The sequence below is a fragment of the Apodemus sylvaticus genome, chromosome 3 (assembly GCF_947179515.1).
Source record: "Apodemus sylvaticus chromosome 3, mApoSyl1.1, whole genome shotgun sequence".
Taxonomy (NCBI): Eukaryota; Metazoa; Chordata; class Mammalia; order Rodentia; family Muridae; genus Apodemus; species Apodemus sylvaticus.
Window position 1 is genome coordinate 167558037 of NC_067474.1, and position 23811 is coordinate 167581847.

General features: G+C 55.3%; 2 protein-coding genes across 2 annotated transcripts; one reads left to right on the forward strand and one right to left on the reverse strand.

The window, feature by feature from the left end:
• The first annotated feature begins 801 nt into the window (after nt 1–801).
• On the forward strand, nt 802–10837 carry Icmt (isoprenylcysteine carboxyl methyltransferase). Its single transcript, XM_052178296.1, has 5 exons — nt 802–1122; nt 2285–2373; nt 3251–3420; nt 4099–4316; nt 6984–10837. Exons 1-5 carry the CDS (start codon nt 928–930, stop codon nt 7164–7166), a joined length of 855 nt encoding a protein of 284 aa, XP_052034256.1. The 5' UTR covers nt 802–927; the 3' UTR covers nt 7167–10837.
• An 89-nt stretch (nt 10838–10926) lies between these two features.
• Rnf207 (ring finger protein 207) lies at nt 10927–23368 on the reverse strand. Its single transcript, XM_052178297.1, has 17 exons — nt 22554–23368; nt 21965–22097; nt 19763–19907; nt 19588–19669; nt 19411–19486; nt 19186–19311; nt 18806–18852; nt 17935–18007; nt 17794–17862; nt 17069–17137; nt 16874–16974; nt 16107–16293; nt 15788–15973; nt 15593–15644; nt 15208–15325; nt 13248–13313; nt 10927–12101 (listed from the first exon to the last, which is right to left on the reverse strand). The coding sequence occupies exons 1-17, from the start codon at nt 22742–22744 to the stop codon at nt 11912–11914; spliced, it is 1911 nt and encodes a 636-aa protein (XP_052034257.1). The 5' UTR covers nt 22745–23368; the 3' UTR covers nt 10927–11911.
• Nucleotides 23369–23811: the final 443 nt, after the last annotated feature.

Genomic DNA, 23811 nt, shown 5'->3' on the forward strand with positions numbered 1-23811 from the left:
AACCACGCTTCTAACACACATATCTTGGTCTGTTTTTATAAAACAACAGGATCACAAGCCGGCCAAACCACCTTGTGTCGTGCCTCATAAAGATGCACAAATACACAGATGTATAGATTTAAAATGATGAAAATGGTGGCCGGGCAGGGAGGCAGAGGCAGGCGGATTTCTGAGTTCGAGGCCAGCCAGGACAGAGTGAGTTCCAGGGCAGCCAGGGCTACACAGAGAAACCCTGTCTCGGGCGGGGGGTGAGGGGAAAATGAAAGACTTCTGGCTTAACACGCCCATGTTCATTATAGGCAACACGGAAAACATGCTGACACACACAACCTATGTGGGTCAAGGAAAATCGTCCAGATTGTTGCCACCTAAAGATAACTCGCTGATTTCTATCCTTCTGCCGTCTCACTCATAGTATGCTTCTTCTCCCCAAATCAAGCGAGGACCGCACCCCACTTAGGAAGAGGGTCATCCCATTTCTGGGAGGCCACGAATGGGAGCCCTGAAGCGTCTCGCCGGGTCCGTGGACCCCGCTCGCGCCTGCGCAGTGTCTCGGTGCGATCCAGCGGTCGCTTAAGCCCACTTGTCTCTCGGGCTCTAAACTTGGAACGAACTTCTGCCGAACGCCGAGGCCACTTCCGGGTTGCTGAGTCGCCCCTCTGCGACGTCACGCTGTCCTGAGCTGCGGGGCGGGGCCTGAGGGGCGGGGCCCGCGAGGCGCGCGGCTCTCTCCGATTCCGGCCCTTCCTCAGCCGCACGCGGGCGGCAGTCTCGCGAGACCTCGCCGGCAGCACACAGCTCTGGGCACTTGCCCTTCCCGAGCCGGCGTCGGCGGTGGAGTGCGCAGGCGCGGCCTTCGTGTTTCCCCGGCTACAGTCGGCGCTTCGGCCCGCTAGTCCGCCGCTGGCTCTTCCGCCGCCCAGTGCCATGGCGGGCTGCGCGGCGCGGGTTCCGCCGGGCTCCGAGGCGCGTCTCAGCCTCGCTACCTTCCTCCTGGGCGCCTCGGTGCTTGCTCTGCCTCTGCTCACGCGCGCCGGCCTGCAGGGCCGCACCGGGCTGGCTCTCTACGTGGCCGGGCTCAACGCGCTGCTGCTGCTGCTCTACCGGCCGCCGCGCTACCAGGTGCGGGCCGGGTGCGGAGGGACCGGGACCGGGCGGGCGGGACCGGTGGACCGGTGGACCCGGACACGGACCAGGCACAGGGCGGGACGGACAGGATGGACCGGTAGACCGGGACTCCAGACCCTGATCAGGGCGGGGTGGACCGGTAGACCTGGACAGGGACGGACGGGTGGACCGGGACCAGGTGGGCGGAGTAGGTGCGGACCAGGCAGGACCGAGCTAGCTGGCTGCGCTGCAGCAGGGCGGGCCGGGTGCACTGGAGCTGGAGACGAGGCAGATGAGCCCTGGTCGACGGGGATCAGGGAGCGATCAGGCAGGGACCGGGCGAGGGTAGGTGGGCCAGGTACACTAGAACCGGGAAGACCGGGCACGGGGACCAGAAACTGTCAGGCAGGGCTGGGTAGATGGACTGGGGACAGGGACTGGGCAGGCGGGGACCGGGCATGGGAGCTAGTCTAGCGTGAGTGTGTTAAAGGAACATTAAAGTACCTAGCCCGTCGGTGTGGTCGGTTAACCCCCCACCGCCTGCACCGCGGGGATGCCCCCCACGGCTTGTTTGTCAACTGTAAGTTGAGGTCACAGGCGGGACCCACTTCTAGCGCTGGGTGTTAATTGCATTTCCTGCCGATCAGCAGCCTAGTCAGATGCCCTTCAGGTGGGAAGTGAGCTCACCCACGAAGTTTTTTAATTTATGTAATGTCAGGGGTGGTATTTTACCTGCTGGCCAAACGCCCCGCTTCACAGAGGCTACAGAGTGCGAGAGTTGGAGTTGTTGACTTGGGAGTATCAACCATAAATTGGGCTTAAGCAGTTTTTCCGTAGTTAGCCCTGACGTTGCTAGTAGTAATAGTTATCGTGGCTGTTAAAATTGGTTATTCTTAGGTGCTTTGTATGGTGAATCCTCAACGCTGCCCTAAAACACAACACTGCTGCTATTCCCGTGGCTTAGATGGGTAAACTCTAAAAGTAACTTGTCGGAGGCCAGAGCTGGGCAGATAAGAACAGGGTTTGGACCCAGGCAGCCGTATTTCTTCCTCTTTAATCTGTTGAGCAAATGGACTCTGCTCACAGAGGCCTTACTGATCCAGGATAGTCTGCAGACTGGGCTTCAGCTCTGCAAATGGACCGTTTGGTGACCGAGGCCTTTTTGGGTGTGTTTCAGATAGCCATCAGAGCTTGTTTCCTTGGCTTTGTGTTTGGCTGTGGTGTGCTGCTAAGTTTCAGCCAGTCCTCTTGGAATCACTTTGGCTGGTAAGAGAGACTTTGGGAGCGATGGTGGACGGTGCCAAGGTGAGGGTTGGCAGCAGTGGGCGAGTAGTGGCCTCTCCTCATCCCCAGCTGGGCTCTTGACAGAACAGGAGGCTGGTTAGGATTCTGAAGAAGCAGCCTCCTGCCTCCCCCGAATCCCCACACTTCAAATCTCGTGAACACGACCGTGCATGTTAGTGAATGATATCTGTGGTGGATGGAAACGGGTCTCTCTGTGCCCTCTCCAGAGGGCCCATCACCCGAAGGGCTGTGATGAGCCTTTCCCTGAAGGGGTGCAGGTCCGCGGTGATGGGCAGGGGCGAGTCTCCCGGTGTCTTCTAAGCCTTTTCCATCTCGGTTTCTATTAGGTCCCGGCTAGTGCTCCCCCCACAGCCAGTGTAGGACTTTCCCCTACACTATGAGTTCAGTCCCTTGAGCCTTCTAGCCTCTGACTTGGATATGAACCGTGGCTTCAAGGTAAAAAGCTTTATCTCCTACTATCAGTATGCTGAGCCATCTAATCCTTCTTTGCTGGAATTATTTTAGTTCTGTTGAATTTTGTTTCCCACATGCGTCACTACGTTGTTATCTCTCCCCTCTCATGTTAACATGTGAAATTGTCATGTTAAAGGAGTAAAGGGACCATAGTTTCTCCTTCACCTATGGAGATCTTTTTAGTTTTGTCTGTGACATTCAGAAACATACGGCACCACGGAACCGCACTTGTGCCTGATGGAGAGGGAAGGGCTGACCTGCGTGTATGTTTGTGCCTGGCGTCGCCCAGGTGGGTGGCGGCAGCACCACACGCCAGCTCGGGGCACTCGAGCAGACAGGTCTGTGCTCTTGGCTGCTTTACGTCTTCCTTTTTGTTTTTAAATAGGTACGTGTGCTCGCTGTCACTGTTCCACTACTCTGAGTACCTAGTGACAGCTGTCAATAATCCCAAAAGTCTGTCCTTGGACTCTTTCCTCCTGAACCACAGTCTGGAGTATACAGTAGCTGCCCTGTCTTCTTGGATAGAGTTCACGCTTGAAAACATCTTTTGGCCAGGTTGGTGTGGGAGAGAAGGAAGGGTGGCTCCTCGAGGGTGACCTTGACTTCTCTCAGCTCTAATCCCCTGAGCTGTCCCCAGCCCTCCCCTCGCCCTAAGCTATTTATAAAGGGCAGACTCCACTCACTGGAGAATTCTGCTTCTGGATCTCGAATCCAGGACGTTGACATCTTGCTTGAAGCCTTGCATAATGCAGGGCACTACCTAATGGAGCCCCACCTGGATTTTCATCTTAACTTTGCCTGGGGCTAGATACGCTTGGGCCTGAACACTGTGTAACATCAACATTTCACAAGGTTTTATCATAAAAATCCTCTGAAGTGGGAGAACACTTAAACTTCCCAAAAAGCCACATGTGGGTCCTAGGGCTGACTTTGGGACCCAGGACCCTCTCTGCTTCCCTCAGTAGCCCTTTCTCCTCAGACAAGAACAGAGCCCGTCCGCCCAGGCAGGGTGAGCTGCTTATATAAAGCTCATGAGTTGGCACCGGGAAACCGGTAGCCCTGGGGTTGGGGGCTTTTCTTATCAAGCTTAATGCGTGACAGATGCCAGTTGCCCCTGGGGTGGTTTCTGGTGTTCCTCTCTGTGGGGATAGGTTTGTTTCAAACAGTGAAGGGGAGAATTGCCACCCCAGTGTCCCCACCCTCTCTCTCTGTCCCTCGTGTCTGTTTCTGCAGAACTGAAGCAGATTACCTGGCTCAGTGCCACCGGGTTGCTGATGGTGGTCTTCGGAGAATGCCTGAGGAAGGCAGCCATGTTCACAGCCGGCTCCAACTTCAACCACGTGGTGCAGAGTGAAAAGTCGGACACCCACACTCTGGTGACGAGCGGGGTGTACGCTTGGTGCCGGCACCCCTCCTACGTGGGCTGGTTTTACTGGAGCATCGGAACCCAGGTACAGCACCGGAGCTGACACTGCTTTCCTGGGAATTTAGTTTTCTACGTGTCTTTTTGGTATCTTGACACAGGGTCTGCTCTGTGACCTAAGCTAAGTTTGAACTTGTACCCTCCTATCTAGGCCACTTGACTTTTTTACATTTCCTAAATTGAAGTGTAATTGGCACAATATAAAGGCACCATTTCCAGTACACTTCAGTGTTTTCATGTGTGCACGGGCTGCTTTTCCCATGTGCTCCCTGGCCCGCTTCAGGCGGTGCCTCTAAAAGCCGGAGACCAAATCTAGTTTTTCGATGTTTTAGAGGTAAAATCAGGGCCTTGTTTTGAGTTAATTATTTTATTTGTTTTAAACTTGAGGACAATGTCCTATTTAAAAGGCAAACATCAGGTGTCTTAGTCAGGGTTTCTATTCATGCACAAACATCATGACCAAGAAGCAAGTTGAGGAGGAAAGGGTTTATTCAGCTTATACTTCTGCATTGCTGTTCATCACCAAAGGAAGTCAGGACTGGAACTCAAGCAGATCAGGAGGCAGGAGCTGATGCAGAGGCCATGGAGGGATGTTCCTTACTGGCTTGCTTCCCCTGACTTGCTCAGCCTGCTCTCTTATAGAATCCAGGGCAACCAGCCCAGGAATGGCACCACCCACAAGGGACCCTCCCCCCTTGATCACTAATTGAGAAAATGCCCCACAGCTGGATCTCATGGAGGCACTTCCCCAACTGAAGCTCCTTTCTCTGTGATAACTCCAGCCGGTGTCAAGTTGACACCCAGAACCAGCCAGTGCATCAGGCAAGCAAGTGGTGTGTCCTGCAGCTTCCAGGAGCACAGAGGAGGACTGCCTGGAGGAGGGGGCTTCTGATAAGGAGCAGGGGGCCCAGGACACCAGTCAGGGGGTGAAAGCACACACAGTGGCCAGCAGTAGGAAGAGAAGGGCATCCTGCCTTCTGGCATGGCATCTAGGGCTGCCGGCTTCTGGGCATGGGACCTCTGGCAGCGGTGGTACGGCCCTGCCCTGCATTGGGCCCCTTTCTGCCACTCTGACTTGGGTCTGGAACACCTTGTGCGAGGGACGGTAGGCTTTGGGGAGAGAGTGTCCTCAGCCACCTTCTGGTGGCTCAGTGGGTTTTCATCAAAAAATAGGTCTAAATGAGGCCAAGGTCCTGCCAGGTTAATGAGAGCTGGGGTGGGGGTGGGGGTGCTGTCTCCGGGTGCGGGCCAAACCCTTGGTTTTTGACAGCTGTCTCTGGATTCTATACTTAGTCCTAGAACAACTTGAGCAGAGCATGTAAATAGAACCTGGGAAAATCATGTGGGGCCCAGTCGTCCCATCAGTGGTGCCTGGGCTGAGGGATTCTGGTGACCCCGTAATGGGGCGGGAGGGGCAGGTGACTGTAGCATTTCTTTCAAAGCTTTGTGTTTCTGAGGCGAGTCACAATGTTCCTCTTGCCCTGAGGACACATTAAGGGAAGGCGATGAATGTAGTTTGCCTTAAGTGCTTCTGTGTGTGTGTGTGTGTGTTTGTGTGTGTGCGCGCGCGCGCGCGCGCGCACACACACACACGTGCCTAACTGCTTTAGAAAGATTTTTCACGCCTTTTTGGACATGGGTATTTTCCACATTGTGCCCTGGTATACATGCTTGCCTGGGTGTGTGAGGGGGCGGTGCTTGCATGCATGCATAGAAGGTAAGTCTTACTTGCAGTAGAACTTACCCTTATACAGAACACAATTTTTCCTCTTATCTGGAATGGTGCTGGTGACACACTGGAATCTGATTTACCCACTCAATAGAAGGTTGTTACTGATGAACAAGAAACTTCCTATCGAGGCTGCCCAGGTGTGAGGGCACAGACTCTGTGCTGACAGATGGGCGGGGCCTGGTCACTGAGGCTTCCCGGTCCACCCTTAAAGCCAGGACACTGGTGGAATGATGCTGCCAAGGCCGTTGGGTGAAGGTTCAGAGCCTTAGCTGCTGCTGGGCTGAACAGTGGAGGAGCGTGGGAAGAAGTTGGGGGTGTGCCTGGTCTCACTGGACGGGTCCTGGTGCCTGCAGTGGGTGGGGCCTGGTTAGTGGTTTCCACAGCAACCGAGGAAGCTTTCTGGGAGCTGGGGATGCTTTCAGCTTTGAGGGACTTTTTGGCTGGAGGACCAGGTTGGGCAAGGTGTCTGTGTGTGTGTGTGTGTGTGTGTGTGTGTGTGTGTATGTGTATGTGTAAAGAAGCCACATAAAGGCAGCTAGACAACCTTTCTGACTTGTGGACACTGTAACTTTCATAGCAGAGTGATCTCTGAAAGGAACTGTTTTGGAAGCTCAGATAGTAGAGTAGTAGCCTGTGGCTTGTGTGGTCTTGAGGGGGGAGGCCAAGGGTCCAAGGCTGGCAGAAATTAGGGCAGACAGACACCAGCACCGAGTTCCTCCATCGGGAGTTCACACTTGGGTGCAAGCAGGGGTGTGTGTTACCCATAATTGAAACCCAAGTGGTCCTTCTCTGTAACTGAGGTCTCAATTACGAGAATCACAGAGACGGGTACAAAAGGGCGCAGCTGGGAGTGTGGTTCTGGGGACAGGAGTAGCTGCCAGCCACACAGTACTCTAGAAGTCGTGTGAGAGAAGGTGCTGGGCGCTGGCTCTCTGACTGGGTGTCATGTGATTCCTCTGCCAGGTGATGCTGTGTAATCCCATCTGTGGCGTGGTCTACGCTCTGACAGTGTGGCGCTTCTTCCGTGATCGCACAGAAGAGGAGGAGATCTCGCTGATTCACTTTTTCGGGGAAGAATACTTGGATTATAAGAAGAGGGTGCCCACAGGCCTGCCTTTCATAAAGGGGGTCAAGGTGGAGCTATGACGGGGTGAGGCCCGTGGGACCAGGGGACCTCTGGCCCTGCACAGTCTAGGACAAAACCAAGTTGAGCACTGCAGAGTGAGTTTTCTTAATTGTTTTATATGTAACTAATTACTCCTCAGATCGTCACCCAGGACCTAATGTTGAGCAGGCCTTAGGTCCCAAGGAGCCACGGTCGCGTCTCCTGCGCTGAGGGAGGTCAGCGCCTCTTCCACAGTGACGGCCCAGGCCACAGTCCTGTGCCCCCTCAGACCAGAGCGTGTTTGCACAGTGACCAGGACACTCGCTCGGGAGAGGGGCACTGTCCTATGCAACACGCAGCGCACTAGAGGGGTGGTCAGAGTTGCGGAATATTCGAAATGCATCAAAACCTTTCATTTAACCCACAGCACAACCCAGCTTTAACCTTCGTCCGCCCATAAGTGCATGAGCATTCACTAAAGAGTCCGCCCTTCAGCTCATCAGACGTGATCATAACCACAGGCCATAAAACTGTAGATTCCCAGGGACACCGAGCCTCCCTGCCTGGGAGTTTCTAAGTCCAGCTTTTACGCAGCGACAGGCAGCACAGACCCTCAGGTGCTCTGCAGCTTTGAGTAGCCATTGAACCTGAGCTGAGGACGGGGGCCCCGGGGGTCCTGAGGTCCTGGCCTTGGCTCGTCTGTACCCCTAGGAAGTAGTGTCCGTGCTAATGCCAGGAAATGCTGCCCTCCATGTGTTTGGGATTGTCTTATTTATCATAGCTTGTGTTTTTTTATTTCTGTTACAATGAGTCTGTCAAATTAGTTTCCTGTGTTTTTTCAAAGTAAATCACCCTGCTGCTGCAACAGAAAATAGTCCCCAGAAGGTTCCAGTGTAGCCCATGCACCTGTGGCAGCAGTCCACAGCGGAGAGGCCTGGTTGAGTCTCCTTAGCATCTTGGTTCTGCTGGTCTGGAAGAACATTTGGCTTTCTCTGTGTTGAGCACAAAAGCTTTAAGAGGTGTGGCCCTTGATTAATCGTGGGCTGGACAAGAGCCTGGTCCTGCTGTGAGGCCCTTCCTGATTTGGTTTTGTTGGTTGTCCTCAGAGCTTCTCCCTTGAGATGTAGAAGTCTTAAAAGTCTGTCGAGTGTGAGCGCAGCTGGATGGAGAACCCAGTGCGACAATTTGAGTGTGTCTCAGCTCACACCCAGCCGTGATGAAGGTGGGCTGTGGGGCTGACGGCATCGGTGTACCTCACCTTCCCTACCAGCTCCAGCAGAACCCAGGTCAGCCTGTGAGGGCTCTGTGCCACAGCCAGGTCTTCCCCGACTTGAGAAAAACCTCTTCCTTCTCCCCTGCACCACTGAGCAGACAGTGCTGGGTTGAAAAGAATGGATACTTAGTCTAGTGTTCTGGCCTTCAGCTCTGTCTGCCCAGGCCTCGGAAGACTTCCTTCCTTCACAAGCACACCAGTGCCCAGAGCACACTTGGAACATGGGGGCAGGCAAGCCCAGACCCATGGTGGCCATGGTGTTTGCCAAGCGCACAGGCTGCTTGCCACACTGGCCAGGTCTCCACCAGGGCACCAAGGGGGGTTGGAGTCACTGCCAGGCTGGGCTCCAGCAGGACACGAGTCTACACGGCGTGCTGACTTGGTGCTTGGTGGTGTCAGTGGCAGCACTGGCATCTTCAGGAAGTGTGACAGTCGCACCCCCGACGGGGGATGTTGGCTTTGGCCGCTCACAGTTGACTGGTTGGCAGGCCCCAGCAGACTGCTGCCCAGGGCTTTCTCAGCAGCTAACGGGCATGTGCGGCTGCTGGGTGTGCAGGCCTGCTCCACAAGTACTCAAAAGCCCATCTGACGGAAGGGATGGAGGGTGGACTCTGGCCAGGGGGTGTGAAGGGCGAAATGGGTGAGTGCTCAGTATTGAGATACCATAGGACCCGTCAGGCCGGGAGAACAGTCAAGTGGCTGGTTAGTACTCTGTGGTCGGATGCAGCCAGAGTTGACAGAACCTCAGTGGCTGTGTAAACGAATTCTAGCTTATTCTTGACATAATATCAGGAATTTCATTAGCAAGGAGGTGACCCCAGTGCCGGTTCCTCCACCAGAACTCCTGAGAATCCAGAAGCCTCAACAACGTATGCCGCGGTCAGTGTAGAAAAGCCAGGGAAACAGCAGGGAGTGTTCTGGGGCGCCCGCGGGCATCCATGCTGCAGCCAGGACCCCCAGACACTGACTGACTGCTGGTGGGGGTGTGGCCGGAGCACTGCTCACTACCACACCCTCCTGTGTGAGCCTCTCATGGCCTCACAGGAGTGTTGTGGGGAGGTAAGCTGGATGGTATAATGAAATCTTAGGACGAGAACCAGGTTTCTGTGTGTTAAAAGCAATGTGTGCTAATGTGTGTCCAAAAACCATTCTGCCGGCTTGCAATTTATTTTTAGACTTTGTGGCTTAATTTTGTTGTTGTTCTATATACCAAAGAGGCTTACAGGTTTGCCAGTTACCACGTGAGGCCAGTTGGCTGAGGAGCTGCCAGCCCTCAGCACCTGAGGCTGTGCAGCTCTGTGGTGGCCATTGCTGTTGTCCACAGCAAACTGCCCAGGAATAACTGTGGTGACACGAGTGGACACAGTCCACGCTTCCTGTAGCTGCACAGGGAGGAAATGGGTCTTTGGCAGTCACACCCAGCTTTCTCAGTGTATCTAAGCTGGGCTGCCTCCAGCCTCCCAGGCCCCGCGAGGGCCATGAAGTTGTCTTTTTGATGGATGGAGAGTAGCTGATGACAGCCCTGGCATTGTGGGTGATAAGGCTGAATGTTGGCATTTGATGTCACCCTCCACCTGCCAGAGGCCAGGAAATTCAGCCTTATGACGTGCCTGGGGGTGGGGATGTGAGGTTGTGTCCTTAAAGAGCATTTCAGGGGTGCGGGGTGGAGGGCCAGGCCACCCTCCTGACACTCCCAGGATGGCAGTCTGCAGTCTCCAAGGGAATGTGAGCCTCTTCCGGGCAGGGTTTGGCAGATGGTTGATCTCTGCTGCTGTGGGCTGGAGAGTGCCCTAACTTTATGAATGTAGCAGGTGGCCGCAGAATTGGGCTGATGAGGCTTTTCAGGTATTATAAGGGCTGCCATGTCCTAGGGTGTCCACAAATTAAGGAATTGTCAGAGATTGATTTGTCTACTTGCAGAGTGGAGGGTTTTGTGTGGAAAGTGGGTACCTTGCAGAAAAAAAGGCTACTTGGCAGTCATGGGGCAGGAAGCCTCAGGCAGCCCCTCAGCTCAGCCACTACAGGCTGGTGTGGCAGTTTGTAACAGCCTTCAAGCAGGGCAGAAAGGGTCACAGCGGAGGCTTGGTGGGAACTGCTGCTTGGACCTAGGGCGTGCGTCTTGTCAGTTCGCCCCACTTAGTCCCTGAGGGCTCAGCCAAAGCTCCTGGGTTGCCTCCTCCGCTCTCCCCTGCCTTAGGTAGCTCTGCTTTTTAGTGGCGGTGAGGTAGGGCCCTCAGCCTCCCGGTGGGTGGGCGGTGGGCGGCATGGCTGCGAAGCTTGTCCCTCGCTCACCCTGAGCTCGGCAGGCCTCTGTCCCGAGTGAGGGCAGCTTGTCTGACCCATTGCAAGGAAGGAGAAGTGTGGAGTAATTACTGTACTCTTCTTTTTACATACAGAAATGTTTATTTAAATATATTAAATGGGATTTTCTTTCACAGATACTGAATATTCTTTCTAATTCTTAAATAAAACTGTACTTGGTTTCACTATGAACAAGTGTGACTGTAAGATGCAGAACTACACGCGATCATCACATCTAGAGAGTCCAGCATGGAATCATCTGTGTGTTGTCTACCTGGCTTTCTTAGCGCAGCAGCTCTCAAGCTTCCTGGCGCTGTCACCCTCTAGTACAGTTCCTCCCGGTGTGGTGACCCAGCTATGAAATTCCTTCACTGCTACTTCAGAACTAATCCTGCGACTGTTATGAGCAGTAATGTAAATCTCTGACGTGCAGGATCCCTGACACAGCACTCAGAGGAGCTGCGACCCAAGGTGGGACCCACTCCTTTAGCGCCTGTGGGCACCAAGAGCAGTGCAGGGTGTCACCCTGTAATCGTGTCTGTGTGGTATACGTAAAACTGGAATTTGCTGTGTAGCTGAGTCAAGCTCTGTCCTCTTAAGATGTGAATGGAAGGGAATCGTTGGCCTCCCGGAGCAGATTGTGGGCCCTGAAGCTTACTTTTTTTTTTTTTTTTTTTTTGGTTTTTCGAGACAGGGTTTCTCTGTGTAGCTCTGGCTGTCCTGGAACTCAGTCTGTAGACCAGGCTGGCCTTGAACTCAGAAATCCCTGTGTCTCTGCCTCCCAAGTGCTGGGATTAAAGGTGTGTGCCACCACTGCCCGCACATTTTTTTAAGATTTATTTTTGTATGTATTTTACCTGCACATATGTCTGTGTGCTACACATGTGGTGCCCATGGAGGCCAGAAGAGGGCGTCAGATGCCCTGGACTGGAGTTCGAGGTGGTTGTGAGCACCCTGTGGGTGCTGAGGTCCGAACTCCAGGGCCTCAGAAAGAGCAGCAGTGCCCCTAACCTCTGAGCCATGCCCACAGCTTGTGTGCCAGTCCTGAGAAAGCTAACTGCCTGGCCTGGCCCAGCTCACTCAGACCCGGTTACTGAGCTGCTCTCTCCACGCCACGCGGGAGTTACCCTCATTGGGAGATTTTACATGTCTCCTTTGCTGCCTATGTGCGTGGGAGTTAGTTCTTTCCTTCCGCCATGCTGGTCCAGGCTGTCAGGCTTGGTAGCAAGCCCCCTTAGGCCCCGAGCCAGCTCTCCAGCCCTCATCTCCAGCTTCCAGCTTGGGTCTGAGGTGGTCTTGGTTCTTTAGTGAGGGCCCTTCTGGGAGGCCGCTCAGGGCCCAGCTGCTTCCATTGGGCTCAGAAGCCTTGTCTCTCTTTTCAATGGCGCATCCTGGATCAGCCCTGAAGAACAGTTTGACAGTGAGCTGGATGACCCTGTCCCCGTCACTTCACTGTGGCCAGCTTTCATAATGGGCACCCACAGAGGCAGGAAGGTGGTAATGCGCCTGCCCCTGAGCCTTGCCGCCGGCAGAGGTCATCCCAGGTCATGGCTGTTGGCAGCTCAAACACCAGGACATCTAAGTGTTTCAGCAGCTCAGTCTGGTGGGGCCTGCGGCCGGGGGCTGCCCTACAGCAAACGTGAGCCTTGTGCAGCAGGAGACCCTCCTGCTCTGCCCTCAGCACACTCTCAGCCAGCCCTGAGCACAAGGCCTCTTCCTCACAGTGACTGACACTCGCCTGTTTCTGCTTTCTTGTTCTGGTTGCGAGTTTTCATGTTGCAGTGTAGCCCCTGCTACACTGGCCTGAATTCTCCAAGTAGCCCAGGCTAGCTTAAAGCCCTTGCAGTCTCACCTCCATGTCTCTAGCACAACTTAACCGTGTGGGTGTATGTGTGTGTGCTTGCCTGTTACACGTTACACACACGTGCATGTAGGAGCCAGAGGACAACCTAGGGGATTGTTCCTCAGGCCCCAGGCACACTGAGAGGGAAGACCGTCTCTCACTGGCCTAGGCAGGCTTTGATGGTGGCCAGCAAGCCCCAGGGCTCCTCCTATCTCCAGTGCTGAAATGACACCCAGCTTTCTGGTTTTGTTTTTGTTTTGAGGCAAGGCCTCACTATGTGGCCCTGACTGTTGGGGGAGGGGTGTATATATTTTTTCCAAGTTTATTTATTTATTTACATTTCCTTGCCTCAAACTCTCAGAGATCCTCCTGCCTCTTGCCTTCCAAGTTCTGGGACTAAAGGTGTGGGCCACCACTGCCGGGCATAACACTCAACAGTTTTTATCGGGGGTCAAGCGTTTGTACCTGAGCCATCTCCCCTGGTTGTGTTTTACAACCTAGGCCCTCTCAGGGAATGGCTCCAGCTGCTCAGGCTCCTCCTAGCTCTCAGAGTGTTCTGGGAGCAGCCTGCTGGCACTGCAGGTGAACCTGGGTGTCTGATGGTTTCCAGGAGCTGCGCTGGCTTTCTGAGGGATCAGCTCGCCCCAAAGTCTGTCTCTCGCCAGATCACTCCCTCCCGCTCAGGCTGGAAAGAACCTGCCTTACCTGGCTGGGGTCTCATCATACATGTTCTGCCCATGCTCCTTGTGCTCATCCACAGGTCCCTGGAACCTGGGGGAGAGAAACCGTGCAGGCTGCATAAGAGCAGCAAGGTCCCAGCTGGTGCCCTCAACTTTACACTGCACCCAGACCACGAGGCAGTAGACACCTAGGGCACACTAACTCCTCTTCCTTGGTCTGGGAAGATCTACCAAGGCCCTGAGGCCTGCTGGAGCCTCTGGCTGTAACAATATGCAGGCCCTGGCAAGGCCTGGCTCTCACAAGCTATCTGGGGGAGACGCCTCAGGACAAAGGTCAGGTAATGTGGAATGACGACATGCCTAGCTGGTCATATGGGGAGTCTTTTGTTGACCTCAGTGAAAGGAATACAAACCTTTCAGGCAGAGGTCCAGACATTGGAAGCTAGTGCAGCAGCTCCCTGGGGGGCCAAAAGGCCACCTTGGCCAGGGTATTGTGGGGCCAGACAGGTGGGCAGAGGGGCCCTGGAGAGCTGCCAGGCCCTGTTGCAATCGAAATTGTAGACTTAAAATGTGACTGTGGGACACCTTGAAGGGCACAGGAGGGTTGACTTGGGTCACAGCAAGGGACAGTGTGAACATCCTAACACTTGGGAGGCAGAGGCAGGAGAATCTCTGAGTCTGAGGCCAGCCTGGTTTATAGAATGAGTTCTAGGACAATCGAGGCTACACAGAGAAACCTCATCTTGAAAAAACAAAACAAACCAAAAGAAAAAAAAAAAAAAGAGAGAGAAAAGGCACAGACGAGAAAGGGAATGAGGTGGGCCCCAGGCTTTGACCACACATGATGCCGTTGGCCACCATAGCAGTTGGATGTGGCGGGGTCATGTTCAGACTTGTGTTGACCACTGCTAAGCTGCAGAGCCTGGACACCCGCCCACAGACACCTAGAAGGATGCAGCTGGGGGTGAGTGGGGCACAGGTGTGCTAGGGGGCACTAGGGGGCATCTATCACTTCAGTGCTTTTAAACCAGAGACCCGGGACCAAGGTGTGGCAGCTCACCATAGCGCACGTGTCTGGATCGCCCAATGTCAGGGTTAGACCTTAGCGTAAGCGTGCACGCGCACATGGGAGGAGATAGGGGAGGAGCAGGGTGATGAGAGAGAGGGAGAGGAAGAGCAGCTCCCTGCAGGCTTAGAGACCCAGGGTCAGTGGCAACACTGGACAAAGGCTAATTCGGAGGAAGCCGGCCTTTCCCACGAGCTTCCTGAAGAAGAAAGCCAAGCTTCCTACACAGCCTCAAGTGGCAGGAGAGTGTCCCCAGGAGATGGCAGCACTGGGAACAGTGTAGCGAAGGGAACTGGAAAGTCAGAGGGGGCCTGCTGCCATGGGGTGGGGGGTGCTGCTTGATTCCCAGAGCCCACAGGGCCCCATCCAAAGGAGAACCGGTCAAGTCAGCTCCAAACCCAACACAAAAGACATGGGCTTCCAGACTGAGAGGAAACACAGTAGCTGGAATCTCCTCACCCTGTGAAATTTCAAGACACAAGCAAGATGTCTTCGGAGAAAAGTAAGACAGCAGCGCCTGGACCTCGCCTGCTCAGTTAACACTTCTTAGGAGTTTTTCTTTTTTGTTTTTGTTTTGTCTGCCTTAGTGGATGAGGCTAGCCCCGGGCTTACAGCAATCCTCCTGCCTCAGCCCGTAGAGTATGCCACCACCTCTTAGGCAGACCTTTGCAGATTCTTTTTTTTTTCTTTGGAGACAGGATTTCTCTGTGTAGCCCTGGCTGTCCTGGAACTCACTCTGTAGACCAGGCCTAGAACTCAGAAATCCGCCTGCCTCTGCCTCCCAGAGTGCTGGGATTACAGGCGGGCGCCACCACCACCCGGCATCTTTGCAGATTCTAATACTTGGTTTGCCAGACCCTGCCAGCCTGAGCGGCAGGCTTCCCCACCCCCCCACCGGCGTTTTCCCATATATCCTCACCTGGGCTCCAGTCGCTCCTTCACCCTGGCGATGGAGCGAATGTAGGGCGTGATCTGCTTGGTGACAGTGGCGAGATAGGCATTCTCCTGCCTCAGCTGGAGAAGGTCGTGGAGCTGGGCTGTAAGGTCGAGGCCAGAGTGTTGGCCGTCGGTGTTAGATTCTTGCTCCCAAGCCTGGTACCACCTAGAGACGCTAACTTAAAGTGACATCTGCGATCCAAAGGAGCAGCATGCAGCGTGGACATTCCACTCCCCGGATCCTAACCCCAGGTGCAGGCTAAGGCCAAAACACTGGCAAAGAACAAGGGGGTGTGGGAGGCCGGTTAGTGCCTGACTGCCCTCCCCTGCTCCCATGCGGATTAACAGTGAGCACCACTTGCTGGGACCTTCATAAATCTCCTGCTGGGTGGCTACTCGCTGGTAGGAGTCCTCCCAAATCTGAAAGAGACGTTTCACCGCTTGGTGTTTCTGCTCTGGGAGCCACGCAGCCACAGGTATTTCTCAGGAGCAAAGCCTCCAGCCACAGGACCCCCAGCACGAGCGTCGGCAAGGTACTCCCTCCGCTCCTTAGGAGAGGTTACCTCTTGGAAGGTCGCTCTCATTCCCTCCATGAAGGTGTATTCAGAAGCGATCTGCGTGTCCAGCAGCAGGGACCTGTGCAGGATATCCCCCATGATCTCCGCCTTGATGAGGGAGTGGTGCTTGGTGAGGTCTCGGTGCAGTTCCTGCACCTGGTCCTTCAGGTTCTGCACCTCCACCTGCAGACCCTGCGGCAGGAGATGAGAGGGGGCGTGGATACTGCAGGGTCCTCCTGGGGAGGCGTGGCTTCCAGCCGGACAACAGGAGCTTAACGGAGAAGAGGCGGGGCCTCACAACCCCGCCATTGCCCAGCCCCCTCACCCGGTAGGAATCCTCGTAATGGCGGCAGTGCTCTGTGAAGGGTGTGTCCTCGCCCTCGGCCAGGAGCACCTTCGTGCTAATGGACCGGTGTGGCGAGGGTTTCTGGACGGGTGACCCTGACATCTTCCCCACTGAGGAGGGACAGCTGGGTGTCTTCAGCACCTTGGGGCTTGAGCCCGCTGCCACCCTGCGGAGAAAGCCAGGGTGCATAGGGGAGAGGGTCCGTCTTCTCTTCCCTTGGCGGCTCAGGGGGCCACTGGCCCCTCGACCCCCCTGCAGGATGGACCTCTTGGAAGCTCTCAAGGGCTCCTGGCAAGGCCAAAGGAAGGGCAACGACGTGATATGGCGTTTTCTAAAAGCCACCCCACCCCGGGCTGGATCTGGGGACACCCAGGTGCGCTCACTCCCGTGACACTCAAGGTCTGAGCTAACAACTGGTCTCACTTGCTCTTAGCTCTGGGCTGCACTTTAAACTGTGGCGGGAACTCTGATTCATAATGACTCTGCACCCACCCACCCCACCCCACCCCACCCCGCCGCGCCCCTGAAAGTGTCCAGCCTGTAAGGAGCACCCAGTCTCTCCGCCGCTGTTCCTGACCAAGCTGCCCGCCTGCCCGGGGCGTTCTTCTCAAAGGCTATTTATTCCTCGTCCCTCCCTCTCAGACTGTCGCCCGGCCCAGATCCCAAGTGCGGTGCTGGGCGCTCTGGAGGGGAAAGGTGTGCGGGAGCCTTTCTCGGTGCTGCGGCTCGCTAGCCTGTTAGCTCACGTGTTGGCGCCGCCCACGGTGGACACAGCCCGGCGGGGCCCCAGCAGCAGCAGCAGCGGCTCCAGGCAGCGGGCGAATTCTGCGCGGTGGTCGCTGGCGATCTGGATCGGGGATTGGGTCATGAGCGGCTGGCTCTTCTCCTAACGGGTTGTCTCCCGACCCCGACCCCGGACCCCGGACGGGGCGCCCCTGCACCTTGCTGCTCTGAGCCGGTCTCAGGCGATGCGGCCGCGTGACGATGCCTTGAAGTCTCTCCATCAGCTCCTGCCACAGGGGAAGGAGCTCAGGACAAGGGGGTGTGGCAAGGAGGTGGCAGCCACGGTGGGAGAGAGAAATGGAGGCCTTGAAGGCACTGGAGCTAGTCTCTCGGATGTTTGACCTCGTCCCTTAGAAGTTCCAGCCCTCCTTTAGGACTGGTCCAGAAACAGGCACTACCACATCCATAGGAAGAGAGGTGGGTCTCCTGCAGACAGACGCTGCGGTTTGGTGGAACAGACGCTTATTATGCTTATTAAAAGGGATGGGGGGGCGGGGGGGCTGGTCAGATGGCTCAGCGGTTAAGAACACTGACTGCTCTCCCGAAGGTCCTGAGTTCAAATCCCAGCAACCACATGGTGGCTCACAACCATCCGTAATGAGATCTGACACCCTCTTCTGGAGTGTCTGAAGACAGCTACGGTGTACTTACATATAATAATAATAATAATAATAATAATAATAATAATAAAAAGGGATTCACGGGGTGTGGGAGAAAAAAAAGGGGTTGTTCACCTGGTCCATAAAGGGAAGAGAAGCCCAGGGCCCCGCCTCCCCCCCCCCCCCCCCAGTTAGCCTGCAGGCTATGTGAGACATGCAGCCTCTATGCAGGGCGGACTCTGAAGACAGGGAGAGGGGGTCCTGCAGGAGCTGGGGACACTCACATAACCCAGATCCAAGAACTCAGCTTTGCTGGCCAAGCTGAGAAAGGAAGAGCAGATGACCAGGTGAACCTGCGGGGGCGGAGGGCATGCTCAGTGTCCGGGCTGTGAGCGGTGGCCCGCCCCACACTCCCTCAACCTCACCTGCAGAGTGGGCAGCAAGGAGGCCAGGTGGGCCAGCTGTTCCTTGAAGGCTTTGTCCTTCTCTTCGTACTGGCTGGGGAGGGGCAGGCTGGGCTGCATGGTCTCCAAGGGAGGGGATGCCTGCCTCACCTGGAGGACCTTGGGATCTACAGTCCTGTCTCTTCACTAGTGTGGTGTGTGCGCATGCGTGGGTGCACACGCGCGTGTGTGTTGTTCGTTTTGTGTGACAGGATGCTCGTGTATACCATGCATACATATGCATAGACGCCAGAGATCCACATCGGGCGTCTTCCTTCGTATTCTCAACCTTGCTTTTTGAGACAGCATCTCACTGAACTCGGAGATCACCCATTGGCTAGGCTGTGAGCCCCAGGGGTCATCTTATCTCTGCTCCCCGCCCCCCACCCCCGGGGGGTTGGGAGCATAGCTCTGGCCACTGCTTATTTTAAACTGTGTCCCCCGGAGGTGTGACTTTGGATCCTTGCGTTTCTGTGGCTTTTACTGACTGAGCCAATTTCCCAGCTCGGGTTTTTGTTTTGCTTTGATTGTTGAAACAAAGCCTCCTGTGGCCCAGACTGGTTTTGAACTAGCTGTGTAGCAGAAGCTGGCTTTGAACTCCTGATCTGCCCACCTCTACCTTCTAAGGGCTACAATTATAGGCATGCATCACCACGGTGGGCTTCACACCGACTGTGTGTTTGGGGGGGGGGGCTTCCCTGTTTCTTCCTCCTTCACTGGGAACCCCCTGCCCACTTTTGGTGGCAGCCGCCTGTGTGTCCCTCCCCCTCCCCCTCCCCCTCGAGGTGGAGCCGCCAAGGCTCTGGCTCAGAGCTGGAGCTCCAGGGTGGGGCAGGGACTTTTCACTACTCACCTCTGCACAGCCTGCAGCAGCAGCGCTCTCCTCTCCGCCAGTCTCTCCTGGGAGAGAGAGCCCACCACTGACCCGCGTCCCTGGCTCGGCCATCCCCTCCCATAATGCCTCGGGGCATAGACACGGGCAGCATGCTTAGCTCAGAGCTCTGCCTGGGGCCCAAAGCCTTCCTCCTTCCTGCATGGCGCTGCCTGAGAGCCACCTTCTTAAGTGTCACCTCTCTGGTGCAGTCTCCTAACACCAGACTAGGAGAGCCTCTGGTATCTTCTAACTCTCCAGGCAACTGTCATTAATGCCTAAAAGGCAGTTTGACTTAAACACCTGCCGCTACACTGTAACCTCCATGAGGGTGGCTGGAGGTTCCTGATCCCAGCCCTCACCTGCATGCTGCCAAAGAGCGCGTGGATGGCTGCCTCCTCCTCGGCCGCACTGTGCCTCACCTCCTCCACCATGGCCTGGAGCAGCGCGATGGCCTCTTTCGTGGCTGTCTGCAGGGCCTTCACTGCCTGGGAACAGCAGGGTCACAACTCCACTCCCCCCCCCCCCCCCCCCCGGCTTCTCCCAGCTCCCACCCCATCATCAGCTCCGTGGTTTCCCGCTCTCACCAGCACCGCCTGCTCCAGCCGCTCGCAACCTTGCACATAAGCTGACTCCAGGTCCACACAGTGGGCCCGGCTCTCCCTGACAGAAAGCAACTAATAAGGTCCGCTCCGTCCACGCTTCTCCCGTTCCCTGCCTGCTCCCTCTACCCACCCCTGCATGTCCCGAATCCCTCTACCCACCCCTGCATGTCCCGAAAGCAGCGGATGCACAGCAGCGACTTCTTGTCGGTGGAAAACATGATGTACGGCTCCGAATGCAGCGCTGGGGGTGGAGGTGGGGGTGGGGCGCAGTGGTGAGAGCCCGGGAGACATGCCCGCCTGGTCCCCACCCCTGGCCAAGGTGTGCCTCACTCACTACACTTCTGGATCACATCGCGGCTGCGCTGGCCCAGGGCTACGATGTCGTGGCGCGCGAACATGCGCGCGCGGTGCGTCTCTTCGCGGCAGCGCGCGCACAGGGGCTGCCCGCAGGTGTTGCAGAAGTACGTGGTCTCTGCGTCCTGGGGACCGAGAGCTGGCTCAGATCACCCTCTCCTCCTCGGGCTAGAGTTAAAAACCTCTACTGGACCCAGTACTAGGATCACAGCCACCGTGTCGTTGAATGCATCAGTCCTAGCCCAGGCAAGGATCGGACTAAACCCAGCTCCTTCCTCCAGTCCCTAGTAGCAGAACGATAAAACTTAAAAAAATTACATTTATCGATTCACTTGTGTATGTGGGTGAATGCCCAAGTGTCACACCAAGCGTGTGGGTTCTGGAAATCAAACGGAGATCTTGAGGGCAGCAAGTGTCCCCACCTGCTGTGCCATCTCCCTGACCCTCTTCACTGGGCTCTAATACACCCATCTCAAGATGAGAGTGCTGGGCCTGGACAGATGGCTCAGCGGTTAAGAGCACCGACTGCTCCTCCAAAGGTCCTGAGTTCAAATCCCAGCAACCACATGGTGGCTCACAGCCATCTGTAATGAGATCTGATGACTCTTCTGGAGTCTGTCTTCAGACAGAGCCAAGGATGTTATTTATTATTACACATAATAAATAAATCTTTAAAAAAAAAAAAAGTGTTCCTTGACACACAGAAGGGTTAAAAAAAAAAAAAAAAAGGAAGGGCTTCTCTGTGTAGCCCTGACTGTCCTGGAACTCACTCTGTAGACCAGGCTGGCCTCGAACTCAGCAATCCACCTGCCTCTGCCTCCCAAGTGCTGGAATTAAAGGTGTGTGCCACCATTGCCCAACCCTTTTTAAAAAGGACTTCCCTTTATTTGCCTGGCTGTACGTCTGTGTAACACGTGCATGCCTGGCGCCCTTGGAAGCCAGGAGGGTAACGGATTCCCCTAGGACTGGAGAGTTACAGACAGTTCTGAGCCACCCTGTGGGTGCCAGCAATGGAATCCCAGCCCTCTGGAAGAGTAGCCAGTGTCCTAACCACTGAGCCCTCACTCCTGCCCTGAGGCCTCCCACTCTTTTTTTTTTTTTTTTTTTTTTTTGGATTTGGTTTTTTCGAGACAGAGTTTGTCTGTATAGTCCTGGAACTCACTCTGTAGACCAGGCTGGCCTCGAACTCTGAAATCTGCCTGCCACTGCCTCCCAGAGTGCTGGGATTACAGGCGTGCACCACCACCGCCTGGTTCCTCTCACTCTTTATATTGGCAGTCAAGGCCATTTCCTCATAGCCCCGCCCCCTGCCTTGTCTGTCATCTTTATTTCTGGGTGAAGCTTTCTCAGCTTGCTAGCTTGAGGTGTGTACCCCTTCTGAGCCTCTCTCCTGCTCTGGGGCCATCAAACGGCCATTGCATGAGGAGCCTCACCTTCAGCTCCCTGCTCCTCCAGCCAGCTACCTACAGCTGCAAACAATATCAGCTTTCGCTACCTCCGAGTGCTTAAGTAGCAGGCGGTCAGAACTGAAGAGATGGCTCAGCAGTTAAGAGCACTGCCGGCTCTCCCAGAGGTCCTGAGTTCAATTCCCAGCAACCACATGGTGGCTCATAACCATCTGTCATGGGATCTGATGCCCTCTTCTGGTGTGTGTGATGAAGTGTACTCATACACATAAAATAAATAGCCAGGCAGGGTGGTGGTGGCACACGCCTATAATCCCAGCACTTGGGAGACAGAGGCTGGCAGATTTCTGAGTTTGAGGCCAGCCTGGTCTACAGAGTGAGTTCCAGGACAGCCAGGGCTACACAGAGAAGCTCTGTCTTGAAAAAAACCAAAATAAAAAAAGTAGTAGGCAGTCATCAAGGGTCCCCTAGGCCTGTGAACTGAGCCACTGCTCCCAAGATAGCTCATAACTCCACCCTGACCCTGAAGTTAGCTCTCGCCAAGTTGAACGGCCTCAACTCCTGCTCCTATCTGGGTACTGGCTCAAGTCATTTCTTCCCTCCTGGATCTTGCTGCCCCCACCAGTGTGAATGAATGGTGGGGGTCCAAGGGATCCCGGAGAGAGGCTGCAGACGTCGCTGATGGATCGGTGCTGTGTGTCTTCAGGTCACATCTGGATGTGCTATAAGTGTTAGGGACCGTGTCATCCAGCACCCACCGCCTTCTGCTCCCTCACCTGCTGGCTGCACTCCAGGTCACAGTTGGCACAGTGAACGGCCTCAGCGCCATCCACAGAGCTGTCCACCAGGAACTGCAGGAGCCGGTCCACTGGTGGGAGGCCACTGGGACCCTTCACCAGGGTCTGGTGCCTGCAGAAAGGCCGCAGCCAAGATCTGGACACCCTTGGAGGACTCTCTCCCCACTACCCTTCACATTCCAGGCAGGAGCTAAAAATAGCAGTATCAGGGTAGTGGGGTCTGATATAAATACAGCAGTCAGCTTGTCCTGAGGGCCCTGCCCTGCACAGTGACTGTGTAAGCCTGTCATAACAGGATGGCTACCTGGCAGACCCCTTCTCTCACTGGGTCATTCTGAGTGTCCTCCCTTCCCCTCCAGCCCTCCTCAACCCCCTGACTCTGGGAAACTTGTGCTAATGGTCACCTAACTGCTTCCCTTAACCTGACTAAACTGTAGGGGGTCAGGGTAATGATAACTCTGTTTAGGATACCAGACTGTTCCCATCTCTTCTGCCTAGGCTCAGAACCTCATCCATCTACACCCAGGACCAAGGCAAAGCTCACCCTCTCTGGATTTGGGGAACTTACTGGCACAGTGGACAAGTCAGGCGGCCATCGGTGGCCCGGCCACACAAGCAGCCAGCACAGAAGTCGTGGAAACAGTCCAGCAGGCACGGGCGCTCGTACTGTGCGTGGCACAGCGGGCACACGAGCGGATGGCTGCTCGCAGCATCCAGGGCACCTAGGCCCTCCAGAGGGCCAAAAATTGCTCCAGACATTTATGTGGAAGAACAGGACAACAAGACAGTGGCTGAGATTCCTGGAGCCCAGGTCAAGTCCCTCTTACCTGGCCTTCCTAGATACCCCTGGATACCCTTAGCCAATGGCTTTAGGATGCTGGAATGCGCCCCAGCAGGGACAACAACGGGAGGGGAGGCGGGACTGATTGGGGCCCAGGCCGCCGGTCACATACCTCTCCCATAGTCCCTCTGCTGTGGCTCCGCAGGGGAGTGGTTAGTTAGCCATAGAAGGTCAGGTTACCAGACGGGGCAGTGATTCCTCCCCGTCATCACTTCTCCCACCTCCTCTCCTTTTGCAATTCTCCGCCCTATGTCCTCTGGGTGACCAGGAGTGAGGTTGGTGTTACTTCCTCAAAGTGGTGCTGCTTTGCAGAGTCAGGTCCAGGACCAAACTGGTGCTGGTCCACAGTCTCCCTACTCCACGCGGCACCCGGAAGCAGCGAAAAGCAGGGTGTATAATGAGGGTCCCAGACTACACTAGACCCCGCGTGAGACTGGAGCTCAGAGGCCGAGGCCACCGGATTTCCGATCGGATCTTCTGTCAGCAGAACAAAGCCTCCCTGGCTAAGCTGGAACTCTTCTCCCTAAGGACCTGAGAGGGGACTGTGGGTCTTTGCAGCTCCATTTCCTCTATGGCCGGCTGGGGGCTCCAGAGAGCAGCAGACAGTCAAAATCTCTAGGGCCAGCATAAAGGGTGCACTTTGGAGTCCTAGGCCTGGCTAAGCAGGGTGTGGTGTTCGCTCTAGTTACTGACCTCTTCAAGCTGGTCTCCAGATGATGGGGTGAGTCGTGTATGGATTAACTCCCGTGAAAAGCACCGGGTTCCTTCCTGCCTTTTTCTTCCTTCCTTTTTTTAAAAGATCTATTTATTTATTGCATGCAAGTACACTGTAGCTGTCTTCAGACACTCCAGAAGATCTCATTACGAAGGGTTGCGAGCCACCATGTGGTTGCTGGGATTTGAACTCAGGACTTTCAGAAAAGCAGTCAGTGCTCTTAACTGCTGAGCCATCTCTCCAGCCTCAGCTTTCAATAGTCATGTGTTC